Source organism: Aethalodelphis obliquidens, unplaced genomic scaffold (genome assembly GCF_003676395.1).
Source record: "Aethalodelphis obliquidens isolate GAN/ISIS:26980383/991018 unplaced genomic scaffold, ASM367639v1 scaffold34, whole genome shotgun sequence".
Lineage (NCBI taxonomy): Eukaryota > Metazoa > Chordata > Mammalia > Artiodactyla > Delphinidae > Aethalodelphis > Aethalodelphis obliquidens.
In genome coordinates, this window is record NW_020837978.1 from 8509996 (window position 1) to 8524773 (window position 14778).

Below are 14778 nucleotides of genomic sequence, written 5' to 3' on the forward strand. Positions count from 1 at the left end.
ATATACCATAAATACATATTTTGCAGTTGAATAGAAAAGTCTGTTATTCAATTTTGTGGGTAAATGCGGTATGGTAGAGTAACTTTTACCAATCACATGGGAACTCTTTCATAGAAAATTATAAAATGAGAATGACTGATGATTTACTGTTTGGCTCAGATGAAAAGAGATTTTAAGTTACAGCCATGTAGCGTGTCTCAGAATGAATGAAGGTGTTATTTGTCTCTCCCTCTTTCTCGTCTAGGTGCAGCAGTCGCCGGCATTTACAGAGTGGCAGGGAAGAACATGGCCCCCTTGGAAGCACTGGTGTGGGGCGTTGGACAGACCGTACTGACATTAATCATCTCCTTTTCAAGGATTCTCGCCACACTCTGAGGTTTCTGTGGGCATGTCTTACTTCACATAAGGAAGCAGATGTACAGATTCTCTGAAAATGGCATTGTTAACAAGGGAATGAAATTGTACAAGAATGTGGAAGGAGCAGGTCAAAACATAAGGCCTTGAGCTGTGTGGGAAGATTGCCCTCTGGTGTTCAAGTGATTGCACTACCGCACCGCACCTTACGTGCCTCCGTCCCAGGCAAGGCGCATGACACTACGTGAAGCTACAAGAAAAAGCACCTTGTTTAGCTGCCAATCAGGTTAACACTGGCGTTGAATCATCGTTCTTAACAGTGTTGTGTTAAGTTACAGGGACGTTTTGAAGAATTGACATATGTGCCAAACTCTTTTCTTTTTTTTTAACATTGATCATGTGAAATTTGCAAGTGTAGATGTAGATGAGTGCTGTGAACATATCTGACATGAATTCAGGTGGTGTAGTGAGATTTTTGTTTTGTAATGCTAAATCCCGTATGAGTGCTGCATACCGAATCATTTAATAGGAGACAAATTATTTGATTTTTAATGTTGAACGTTTCTGGGATTTAGGGCTTTCATATAAATTAGGCATTATTGTTACTTACGTGAAAAATAATACTTAATGGAAAACTGCTGAACTCTTTTAAGGACTCAAAGTAGATCTATAGGGTGCATCCTTTTCACTCACTTAAGTAACACTCTTTTAATAGTTTCCCTCATACATAAACATTCTATTGATACGAATTTAAAAACTTTACGGGTCATACACATTGATTGTAGCTTGTGTGTCACAAAAGTATAATTTGAAAATTTTCTTATAAATTTTGTAAGAAATCTGAAATGCACGTTGCATTCTTGACCCTTCTAAAGAAAGTTTTTGCCATGTAGCTCATGGAGGAAACATCTTTACAACTAGTATCTCAGTGGGATTATATCACTTGTTGCATATACCTTGATTTTTGACAAAACGTAAGCAGTCTTTCATTCTAGAGTATTAACTGTATTTAAAGAGTGGCCTAAATTAGGCTATGAAAACAAGAAGCCTCATTTGTAGATAAGAAACATATAGGAAGAGTAATAAGCTATCTTACTTTGGGTATGTGGTAGCATCATAATTTCTCTGAGTAAAAATTGGGGAATATAGTAAATAATTATAAAATTTGGCAACAAATCTCAGCATATCAACACAGTATTGAATGCATACTTGAGTTATTCATTTCAGTTGTTCAGCTCTTGTTTTATGCTGTTATTTAAGTTTACTAGAATCTGTGATGACATTTATTAGAATGAAAAAATCCTTAGAGGTTTTAAGAGGTTTTGGCAATATGTAATTGTATTTAAGAGTACAAGAAGTAAGGGCAACACAGAACGTGGTGGAATTTGTCTCCTACTGAGATTTTTTTAATACCAGGTACAATTATATATATGGTAACTCAAAGGAAGAGCCAACTGCAGAAAATATAAGTTAAGGACAATCCAAACAATAATCTGATACTCTAGCCTCACTGTTTTATAACCTAATTTGGAAAAACGTACATTTCTATTAGGTTCCATGCAAATATAAGACCTTTGTTACCCACGGCACCGTTTCTCCACCAAAAAGCTGAGTAGTATCAACAACTCACCGATGAGGAACTGGGGGTATTTTACCAGTACGGAAGCCAGTTTGGGGCGGTGCGGGAGTTTAACAACACTGTGGCTTGGAAATTTGTTTTTAAAAACCCAAGAAGCAAGTATGCATTCTTAGAGATCTTTAAAGTAAATCTTAAAATTGATTCTTTTTATTATGTTCAAGCCTGAAATTGTTTTCATGTGTTCTTTATATTCCTGACATTTTCCTAAATTAAATTTAGGCCTAAATCTTCCAAGTCAATTTGATTTTTCCTTTTCTGTTAGACTTGAATTGTGTTCTTCCTTTACTTTGGTTATTCTTTAAATTCTTTAAATTCTTTGGTCAATAATTTAAAGTGTTCATATTCTTTGGGAGGAATTACCAGTAATATGTTGAAATGGTATGAGATCTACAGAAATGAATATTTATTTTAACACATGGTTATTTTATGTTTCAGAAAGTTACCATGGTAAGGTAACATGGAACACATGGTTCAGAATCTGAAATTAGCCAGAAAATAACTTGGACACATTAAGTGTATGGCTGCATGGACCAAAGAGAATGAAACTCCTGTTTCTGCTCTAGAATGAAGTATGAGAAGGTGGATCAGTTTGTAGAGTGTCCTGCAGTTATCTCATTATCAAGTTGCTTTACGTTATGAGGAGTGTGTGTGTGTGTGTGTGTGTGTGTGTGTGTGTGTGTGTGCTTTTAACTTTTGGGGGAATTTTTGGTTTCTCTGTTGTTTTTAGTTGCTTCCATTGGGATTTTGTGCAACTGTTACTATTTCGATGTTTTGAAATGCAGTTGATAGTGTGAATTGATGAAATGTCTTAATAGCTGTTTCTGTGATGAGATTTTTAAAATGTTATTGGTTTTCTTATAGAGACAAGTAACATTTAATGATATATATCTACATACACATATATCATTATATACACATATATATATAAAGCTGCTATATATGAATACAGTCTAATTGGAAAGCTTTTGTTCAATGAACACTTGGACATTATCGTGGAGAACTTGATACATTTGCTCAGTTGAGTGATCTTTTAAATCAGTTTAAGGAACTCTGAGATTTTTTAATTTGGGGAAAGTTTTCTTGGTTTAATAGTGGTAGAGATCCTTGTTTGTGATGTGACAAAAGCCCTTATTGATGTATTTGGGTTAAATCTTCTTAAAATTTACATGTGACTTAGCAGTAAATTTTCTTTGTGAAAAATGCAGGAGGGAAGGGGAGAATCCTCTGCAGTTTACACTTCGTTATTTTTAAAAATGCTTAATAAAATATTGCTGACAGTGAAATCAGTTCCTCAGAGAAGAGACTCCTATATGCCCAAACTAATTGTTAATTAGTTAACACAGGGAGTTAACATAAGGAGAGTCCTAAATGGTGGCCATATTCAGTGTTTGTAGGTTAATTATTCTTACTTTAGATCTTAGTGTTTACTGAACAGTGTTATAGTTTGTAACCCAATGTACTTTCTTAGTATTTGCAGCATACATTTCTACTGCCCCCCCAAAATGTGAGGGTTTTGTTTGTACTTTAAGTGAGAAATAAAGAAATGAGCTGCCCTGTGTATCATATGTTTGTGATGTAAGGAACAGGAATAGTTTTTAAAATGTTCTTGGAAAACGTCTTTAGAGAACCTCCAATTAAGATGAGGAGAGTGGGGCTGCCATGTCAGTGTGCCCAAGCTGGCAGTTAAACGCCAGCGAATTCAGTTTTGTAAACATTTTTGGTGGATCTACTATGTACAAAGTGCTGAACCTGGTATTTTCTGTAGTAAGTACAAGGATGACCAAGATGGGGTTCCCACCCTTGAGTCCCCAAGAGCTACCAAGATGATTTAAATCCTAAAACAGTTGGGAGAATATCTTGCTTCTAGCTGAGAGCTTAAGTCCTGTTTTTTCCCCCAATTCTGATTTTTCTCAGTTTATTAACCAAATGGAATACCGTGACATAGATTTGAATCCAGGCCCTCCCACTTGTTGACTTTTTGTTTATGATGGTGAAACAGTACAGTCAGCTCTCCATATCTGCGGTTCCGCATTCAGGGATTCAACCAACCTTGGATTGAAATATTCAGAAAAAATTTCCAGAAAGTTCCAAAAAGCAAAACATAAATTTGCCCCACACAGGCAACTATTCATATAGCATTTACACTCTATTTACACCATTTACATAGCATTTACATTGTATAAGGTATTATAAGTAACCAATAGATGGTTTAAAGTATATGGGAGAATATGCATAGGTTATATGCAAATACTACACCATTTTCTATAATGGCCATTTTCTATAAGCATCCTCAAATTTTGGTATCCATGCGGGTGCTGGAATCAATCCACTCTGGATACTAAGAGACGACTCAGTATTTAACAGTAAATGATCAATAGTCATTATAATTTTTTTTAAATACACTTTGCAATACCAATTGAATATATTGTTTTGTAAGATTCAACTGTTTTCTTCCATTTCTACATTTTCCCTACATATATTTTAAGATGGAAACTAAAAAATTTCTCTTATAATGTTGCTTCTCCTCTCCACCTCTTTAGTTTTTAAATCAGCAGATAGTTCTCTAAGAGCACTTTTGGGAATTGGTGGCAATGGAAATGGCAGGGCAAGCCGAATTCAATATCAGGCTGTGTTTATTACTAGTTAAAACAGGGAAAGGGAGAATTTAGCCCTTACCTTATCCTGCTTGCTTCTTTTGGATTTACTCAGCCAATATTCATTGAATCTCCACTACACGCAACTTACTCTCCTTGCTTTCGGGGTGGAGGGGTGTCCCCTCTCTCTGTGTACCTCCCACCGCCCCAGCCTGTGGCTTCACCGTGCCAGGTGAGAACAGAACTGGGCTGCAGTGTCTGCCACGTCCCTCCTTCCATGGACCAAAAGTGCTTAAGCCCTACTTGTTGTTTGTTTGTTTTTAACTTAAAAGGAAATACTTTTATTTTTAATTTATGTCCATTTTATAATTCAAGAAGTAACAAGATGTTAAGAGGACTTTCTGAAATGTTCTCAAGCTACTTCACTCTCACTATTACAAATGTTTCTCTCAGAAAGTCTTAATCAGAACTCTTCAAAGAGTTGCCATTTGTTTTTAAGATGGAAGAATGTGGAAAGTTACTGAAGAAATTCTAGTGACCTAGATTGCAGAGAAGTTTGGCAACACTTGGGTAACTGGGTAAACGGTTGTTTCTTTTAATAATCGGGTGAGAATCTCAGTGGTTAAAGTTGACTAGTAATTTCCCTTATCTTCCTGTCCTTTTTATAACATCGTGGAGGAAGACTCTACAGCATAAAAAGAACATTATTTGATTAAAAACTGATTAACTTTTTCTAACATGTGGTAGCATTTATAGCAGAGGGAAGTTTAAAGACAGGAAGAAATGTCGGAGGGTAACACACAAAAACACAGACACACTTGATGAGGCACCCTGCGTTATGTGAACACAGTTTCCCCCTCTGTTAAGACTATAAACTACACTGTATGAGTACATTTAGTGCATGTTTGCAAAATGCAGTGTTTTTTAATATGTGAGACTAAACTTACCACAAAGCATTCTGAAATCGTACTACATTTTCGTGCGTGTGGTGGTAGGTTTGCCTACTAACTTAAGGATGTCTGTTCAGTGTAGGCAATGCAATGTTTTTGAGGAGGTTGCTGAAGTTGTTATCTAAAAATGTATCTATGAATTTGTTTAGAGGAAGTAATGCTTAATATATAAAGTATTTTCAGTAAATGTGGAGATATACCAGTTAATACACTATTAGATTAGTGGAAACACCCGAATTTCTGAGAGCACTAAGCTATGAACTGTAGCCATCTCCCCTGAGCTTAGGGGACTCATTTTCACATTCTTTACATTCATTGCACATATGTTGAACTTATGTAATAACCCTTTCCTGATTTTGAGAACTAATTTAGCAGTTTCTTAAAAATATTCCTCCCCCCTCCATACAGATGTCATATGGTAAAGTTTAAACATATGTACAGTTTGTTGATAGACTCAAAAGTGCTGGTTTAGAAGAGAATGTTCTTAACACCTTATGGTTATGCAGCTATAATCTTGCTGAAAATTAAATACTATAAGCAAGTCAAGAGAGCGTGGACCTCCTGCATGTTTTTTTAAATTATATCCTGTGCCCGTATATACCTCCCCTCAGTGGTGACATGACTGTCCCCATTTGGGAACTGTATTTACGTATGTAACTGAAACTGGAAAGCAGTGTTACATAAATATATAGGAAGAGGAACTATAATGCATAATCACCATAACTATAACACTTTCTCTCCTAAACATATTACATATTGATAATTTCTAAAAAGCATCATTTTTTATAGCCCTGTATAAATGAATGATAACTTGACAGTACTATTGGTGGTGAAAAGTTTCCTTTGTTTTTAAATTAAAGTATTTATACATCATCACTGAGTATCTCTGGGAAGGAACATTTTAAAGTTTTCTCCATAGAAGGCAAAATAGAGGCACTTGTTTGAAAAGTAATCAAAAATGATTTACTTTAATACTGGATGAGTTGATAGTCTAATTGTTGACACTTTCTTGGTATTTGTGATATCGGATGCATTTACGATGGAGGAATTTTAAAAGTTCTGTACGTCTCTCAAACACATGCACACACACGAGCTCTACCAATATAAAATTCCACAGTATTTTTCATTTCAGTCATATAACTAGGTAAAATTCATAGGATCCTACTGTAAAGTATTAACTCTCAATTCTAGTCATTCTAGAATGAGGGGATCAACTTTACCTTAAAGTTAATCAATGAAAATGTTTTTATTCACACAGCAAAAATATAGTTTACCTGATAGGTATTAAAAACTCACTTTCAAATTGTGTTAACTCTCAGACCACTGATGAATCATTTAGTAAACCACAGTGCAGTTTTTAAAAGCTAAATGATGCCTTAGTGCCTTGAAAGTTAAGATACTTTCGCAAAGTGAATTTAGTAAGATTCAGGATTGGTACACCTATTGCTGGGGATTCAGAGGTGAGGAACAGTGTAATTGAATTAGGTCCTTGCGGTTTAGTAAAAATCAGTTATTTCACCATTGACTATGACAGATGACAACTGCTTTCATTACATTTTCATGATGTGGTATTTGTCTTTTTTTTTTTTCCAAGTAAGTTTGAAATGAGAGAAAATGTCAAGACAATTAAACGTGGAATTTTAAAATTCGGTTTTGTTGTAAATTAGAGAGTCTAGCGTGAACAGTGTGAGCTTTATATTGTAGTACAAGGGCAGACACTTCATGTAACTTTTAGGAATACGTTTACCATCAGGGATTTTTTTGGGTTTTTTTACTATAGAAATACTTAACGTACTGTGAAGCTTAAAGACAGGAAGAAGCAGCCTTGGAGGGGTAACGCATAAAAACAAAGGCGTATGTGATGAAGTATCCTACATTATGTGAACACAGTTTTCCCCCTTCTGTTAAGACTATAAACCACACTGTATGAGTATGTGTACTGCATGTTTACATAATACAGTTTAATTTTGAAGGGTTATTTAAAAAGTATGTTTATTTATAATACCTAACAAGCTGTAAATATTGTATACTATTGATTTTTAATTTTATATAAGCAATTTTTTATTTCCAATTCATGTACAAATCTCATTGTGTATATAGCATAATTTCCTGGATAACACAAACTTTGCAGTGAATTTTAATTATTTTAATTGTAGTAAGTATAGAAATGTTGCTCTTTATTTTAAATTATTTTTCACCACTCATTTTCTTCAAAGGGCAGCAATAAATATATGCAAGTTATTTTTGATTATAGAAAGTTGGTCTGCAAAGACAAGATCTAGATTCCAATTCACTGCTTTAAAGAAAAGATGCACAATTAACATCATCCACTGTCTAATCTCAGGACCATTTCTGAGGTCCCCATGTGTCTCTCCTCTTTGTAATATACAGGGTGAACTCTTTACTGATACCCACAAAACAACTGTTAAAAGTGAATCCAGCACTTAAATGTCATTACACAGAATTTATTGGATTAAAAATTTGTAATATACAGTATTTTAATAAAGTTTCTGTATTCAGTTTCATGCACTTATATATAAATAAACCTGTCTTCAAAAGCTTTATGGGGTGTTTGATTCTTTACGACATATCTTTTTAACTCATTCACTGTAGACTCAAGTGTTTCCTCTTACCCTTTTGTCAGGTTTTCTGGGCCAGTTTTACACTGGATTTGGAAGGTAGCATTGAAAAGGTGAGCAAGGAGTTTAAAAGACAAACTTGGCCTAGTTCATAGTTTTACCAAGGACCAGTGCTAGGCCACATAAGCATCTACTTCTAAGAATTCCTGTTTTAAAGAGCCTACTGTCACGTTTATTAATAAATGGCTACCCTTTATTGAGTGCTTAGTATCTGTTAGACACCTCGTAAGCATTCTTTAACACTTACGGTAACCTTTAGGTTAAAGGGATTACTAAGAATTATGAACGTGATCCTTCACTTTACTAATGAAGCATTTGAGGTTCAGAGAAGGTGATGAATTTCTCAAGGTCACACAGCTATTAATGCTCAACTGGGGTTTTCTTACTCTAACCTATGTTTTTTCCCCACCGTGCTATGTTGGTTTCAATAGAATATTCTGGGAGCTCTTATAATGAGATAAGATCTCATTTTTGACAAAGACCAGACAGCATTATGGGGATTTTCAAAATTATCAACTCAGAATTTGTATTGCCAAAGCTATGCATATTTTGAATTTTTGTTAGGGATTCCAAAGGGAAGGTACTAGGTACCCAACTAGCTTCCACTAATTCTCCTGCCTGAGGAGAGATTGGGGCCAACAGAGCCAGTCACTGAAATTGTTACAAACCCTGATGGAATAAAAACTTGCTTAACTTTAAAAATTGTGCAAGGAAAGTGGAAGTAAACATTTTTTTCACACATACTGACATATTTCATGTAATTACTACATTGAAATGTATTTTTTTCTAGGTAACTTCTTCATTCAACCGTAAGAATTATAAAGTTATTAAATATATTTCCTTCCTGACCGTGAGTCTTAAAGAGTTCTTGAACAAAATATAAATCTTGAGATTAAAAAGAAATTTTCTCTTTTGATTTTATTCTTTTTGGCTCTTGAAGTAATATTTTTATAGTATTTGTAATAGGAAAAGCTATCTTTGGGTATTTTGATATTCACTGAGCTTTGAAAGCATGCATTTAATTTCAGATTTATTGCCACCTGTTTAGAATAAGACCAGAGGGAAAGGTAATCTAGAAGAAAGATGCTCAGTTCTTACATTGAGCTTGCTTTCTGATGGAGAATGAGTTGTGGAGGAAGAATATCTCAGACTTATCAAATGGATACTGTGTCATCTATGTTTTGAAGTTGGACCATTGTTAATTCATAAAATGGTACCTAAAGTTTTAGGGTACAAAGAAAAAAGTAAACAGGATCTATGGCAGATCTTTGAGGAGGAGAATTGGGGTTCACTTCCAGCTTCCAATAGAATCTTAACAGAAGAGTCTGTCCCATTTCACTATTCCCGTTTATCTGCTTTTAATTTTCCATTATTCATTGTTATCAGACATTTTTCTTTTGGCCAATTTTATGAGTATTCTTCAGGCTCAGAGTTCTGGAGATTGAATTGCAAAATGGAATTGCATTAGGTGGTTTTCTGGCAAAGAAAGAGTTTCATCACTAGATGGTGCAGTAGTTCTATTTTATTTTTCCCTTGCTTTTGTCTTGGCCATTCTTATCTATGAACCAACCCGAATTAAATCAGTCTGTACTTCTGGACTCATTTCCATAAAATACATTCATTTTATTTTGTTCGGATAAAAATACACGTGAGGAAATTAAATACAAGAAAAACCAAGAGTTTCCATGTTATCACTAATTTTCCAAAGAAGGTTAAGAAGCAGTGTTCAGGGGTTATTTACAAATTAGAAAATCACGTTAATTTTGTGATTTTGGCAAATCATTAATCTGGACCTTGATTTATGTACTCGTCATAAATTTGTGTTCCAGCTCAATGCATAATGGTCTTTAATAGTCTATACTTTAATGATTTTTAATTGCATATTTGGTCAACTTGTTGGGATAAAAGGAATACACCAACGTATCACAATCAGTCTTACACCATGAGACTTGGTTTTGAAGTCCTGCTCTGCCACTTAGGATATTAACTTGGGCCGAGTTATTTTACTTCTGTGATCTTCAGTTTTCTCATCAGTAAATGAGGATAATACCTCCTGGGGGCTCAGCAAACACTCTGTCCCAGGGGCTTCCTCCTCTCGTGTGTCATGTGCACATAGAAAGATGATGTTGTTCTGGACTTTGCCATATGAGTTTTGATAATAAGTTCAGGTACCTCTGTTTTCAAAGTCTGTTTCCATACAGTGCACACTGGGATTTTAGAGAGGATTTGTTTCAGGTTTAAACTGTTCCACTGAACCGTGGGCTGCTTTGGCAGCAAAGTTGGCTGAGGGAATTTTTCAGAAACAGACCTCAGTGAAAAAGAGCCTGGTTAGAGAACAGAGTGGATAAACTTGCTCAGCTAGCAAATTCCTTGCATTCTCTAAACCAAATATGTACAAGATGAGGAAGCCAAAGCAGCCAACATAAATCCCCCGAAAGATGGTCGTGACTCGCCTGTCAGCTGTGCACATAGTCATCCACCACCTCAGATCCTGTTGCAAGTGGGCTTCTTGGCTTTGTTTATTGTTCTGCAGAGACAGCCAATGGTTCAAACACAGAGAAGTGTTGGTCTCTTCAGCTCCAGAATGTCTGACCTTAAAAGCTCAAGTCTTAGTACACAGCGTGGTCTGTAATAGCCTCGGAGACAAACATGCACTCCAGGTCTTAAAGCAATCAGAACGGCACTTAAGAGACCAGAGAAGGGACCCAACAGATTTTCATAAAATGACACCTCTCCTGTCCCTTTTGCTTATTTTTTTGTGGGAACTGGTATTGGTGGGTGACTACAGGATGTGCTACAAGAAGACACTTGTGTTGTCTTTGATGTGGAAAATAATAGAAGGTACAGAGATGGGTGGGTGGCATTGTAGGGCTGAGGGAACAACAATTTTGAGAGACTTCAGACTTTTGAAGGCCCTGTGCATGTTGACTGAGTGGGAGGGTATCAGACCTGGGTCTTCTCCCTGGTTCTGACCCCTTGTGCACAGGAGAGCTCATGTTAGACTTAATCTCTCTATGACAATTTCTTCTGCGATAAACATGGAAATAGATTAGCTTCTTTTGTCTTCTCTTAAATGCAGGTTGAAACTTTCAATGGGACAACATCAGTATAGGTCTGTTGTTCTTGGAACTTTTTTAGACCTGGACCAGTTTGACACCTTGAACTTGACATGTGCCATATCTACTATAGTTTTAAGCTTTAATCCATCTTTAGATTTATTTGAAGATTGTCTAACTTGGAGACTTTTTGCAAGGTGAATTAGAAGGGATGAACATTTCAAATCTAAAGTATAACTTCTGTTGTATTTTTTTAACAAGTATCTGGATAAACTATGTAAGGCCTATATTATTGATAAGGTAGACCTTGTAATAATGTTGGCATTCAACTTTCACTCTCAAACCATTTTCACATCTATAATCTCATTTTACCCTCACAATTTGTTCTTACTTGGAGGAAAAGAAAAAACTGTTTTTGTTTTTTTAATCAAAGTAATTTACCTGGTTAAACACAGGTATTTCATGAGAACTGGGCAGCTGTTTGGACAAATGCCAATAATAAGAGCCGACCTGAAGTGGCCGCAGCAGCCTAGAGGCCTGAAGAGATCCCCGTGGAAACTGATCACTTCCTGGGTAACCCATGATCGGCTCATTCTCCTGCCACAATGCTTTGGCTTAAGAGTTTTTAACTCTTAAGGATGCAGAAAGGCCCACATGTGTTCACACAAGATCTTATTGGGGCATTAACCTGTTTTCTTCTATCAGAAATATCTTACTTGTGATGGACATCTTCAGACATAAGAGTTACATGACAGTGTTGACAGAATGCTCATTATCAGTAGAGGTGCCACCAAATTTAATTGTTTTCCAAGATTTCACTTAACTGAGCAGATATTTTCTTTCATAAATAAAACAGCATGATTTTCAGAGACCCTTGTGTCACCTTAACTGGTTTATCCATACCACCAATTATCTGGACAGGAAAAGTTGCCAAGTCAAAGCAAAACACTTAAGTCTTCCTGGACATTTTGAATCCAAAACAGACCAAAAGAAAAAAGTGTGATTTTGGTATCACAGAAATGGGAGGCAGCGTTTTACTAAAATCTGTAGACTGAGGCCTGCAGTGTGTCAGCAGCAGGTTTGTTGGCTACGATGGAAAACATGAACAGCGTGCTGATTAACCTCAGAATCAGGATCAAGAAAAAACACATCCACCCATGACATCAGGAATCTGTGGTATCTGAAACTGTATTGGGAAACTATTAAAGGCCTGAACAGAAATTTAGATTACAACAGTGCCCATGAACAAAGGCCAGCTCAACGTTATGACAACCCATCTACAAGGGAAGGACGAGAGGCAGAGATAATAACCTGACAAGTAACCCTAAAGGAATTTTTGCCTGACATTGAAATTTGCACCACTTTGCAAAGATCTCTTTATATTTTCAAGCGTTTCTTTCTCAAATGGATATAAACCTTGTATTCGCTCACCATGTCCAGAAGGGGGCAGAGGTGGTCAAGAGTCAGAGGGCTTCTTTACACGCACAGTAGATGAAGAATTAAGAGGGACCAAGTAGACATGATTTTTTGCAAAAGAACGGTCCCCAAAGTTAACAAGATGAGCCCTTCAAATAGGTTCTGTCACTAAAGCAGGGCTTTTTCCATAAGCTAAAATGAGGACAATCAAGCTAACACCTTTAATACTGGAAAGTATCAACCTGAGAAATGTATCAAATCATCTGGTGAGGTTCCAGTTTTATGACGTATACCTCAAAAAATTCGATGGTTATCTTAGCTGTTACTAATCCAGTCTGGGCTCATCCTCTTGTCCAAAGCTACCAATAAATCTGGCTTTTTATACAATGATAAATTTGGTAAAATAAGGTCCAATCTCTTTAAAACTTCCCAGGCTTATGTGTTTTTTAAGCCACAGTGAAACACGGGTCAGACTAAATGTAGATAGCACGTATTAAGTGTGTGCTGAAGAGCCTTCGCTGGGAGAGGATCTTGAGAAAAAGAATTAGCTGGACAAGTGAGTTTGATAAAACTTGTCTTCTACATCCCTGTCTTAGAGATTCACAATTCACACAAGCATGTTAAAGACTTTCAAAAGCTTTGAGTTAGGAACCCTATTTGGCTTTGTTTCATTGCCATGAATTCTCTGAAGAATGTCTATCGCGATAAGAGAAATCTCTCGCTTGCTGATTCTGTGGACTCCTAGAAAGCATTTCCAAGCATATTTAAAAAGTTCTACCTGGTATCACCAGGTAGATCTCCGGCTCAATCACTCTAAATCTGATGCAGGGTTTTTTGGTTTCTTTTTTGCGGTACGCGGGCCTCTCACTGTTGTGGCCTCTCCCGTTGCGGAGCACAGGCTCCGGACGCGCAGGCTCAGCGGCCATGGCTCACAGGCCCAGCCGCTCCGCGGCATGTAGGATCTTCCCGGACCGGGGCACGAACCCGCGTCCCCTGCATCGGCAGGCGGACTCCCAACCACTGCGCCGCCAGGGAAGCCCCGATGATGCAGGGTTTTAATATCTAAGTTTTAACCTGAGTTTTTGATTCCCAGTGTTGCTCCTCTCTGGCCTCCAATGTCTGCTGACCTCTGGCTCCTCATCCTTTGCTTGGACTCTGCATAGCGGTACCTTCCCAGCCCTGTTTGGCAGGTCTGTGTCAGGCGCTTCCTAACTTACACGTCGTTTGGGGACGTCCCAGGCCCAAGCTCCCTGGATGGCATTTTGCTATGCATGGCCCAGGCTCAAGTTAGTCATATTGAATGGGACCCTCATATAAAATGCAAGGTTGCATCTGGCAAGTGTCCAATGAGAGGTGCTGGCTAAATGTCACAGCATTTCAGCAAAGGAAGAGGCCCCTGGGGACTGGGAAGTTCAGGGGCAGCTTCACAGATGACTTGGCAACAGGACAGGCCTTGAAGGATGTTTTTAAAGGCAGAAGTGATGGCCCATAATGAAGAGGAAAAGGGTGGACATGGACAGATCAGGTGGGAGAACAACGGAAACCCAGGTGGGGGGGTCAGGATATGTGAAGTGAGTTACAGACAGGTGAGGCTGCAGTGGGAGACAGTGGAAGGTAAGACTGAAGCGTAAACACACACCAGATACCAGGCACATAAATTTGAATTGTATCCTACAGGCAGAGGAAAACCAGAAACTTTCTGAGAAGGAAAAGTACACCTCCATCTGAAATTCACGGAAGGCGCATGTGGGGTAGTGCTGCTGCTTTTGCATCAACGTGTCAGCTTTCTAGATATTAGTGGGAAAGAACGAGGGCTTTTGAGTCAGAATCCTCCATCTGTTCCCACCTACTACTGTCACTTATGAGCTTGAGAAAGTTACATGATCTCTCGGAACCTTAGTCTCCTCACGTATGACATGATTTCAAAAGCTACCTCAGGTTGTTGTGAGGCTTCAACAGTGCAGTACTTGTAAAGTGACGGTGCTGTTGGAATAAAACACAGCTGCAGACATGCTCAATAAAGCCGTGCACTTAGAGATCATTCTGATCTGTAGTTTTCCAGCAACGTGACCGGCGTGCTGCGTGATCAGCTGCTCGTGCCTCGCAGGATCCCTGAGTCCACACCGCCCT

General features: G+C 37.5%; 1 protein-coding gene across 1 annotated transcript in view; it reads left to right on the plus strand.

Moving 5' to 3' along the window:
* The window catches only part of TMEM170B (transmembrane protein 170B), a 43433-nt gene extending 35332 nt beyond the window's left edge, over window positions 1–8101 (plus strand). Inside the window, exon 3 of the mRNA XM_027128367.1 lies at window positions 245–8101. Within this exon, the coding sequence (XP_026984168.1) occupies window positions 245–375 (131 nt within the window). The 3' untranslated portion in view covers window positions 376–8101. The remainder of the gene's footprint in view (window positions 1–244) is intronic.
* The last annotated feature ends 6677 nt before the right edge of the window (window positions 8102–14778 follow it).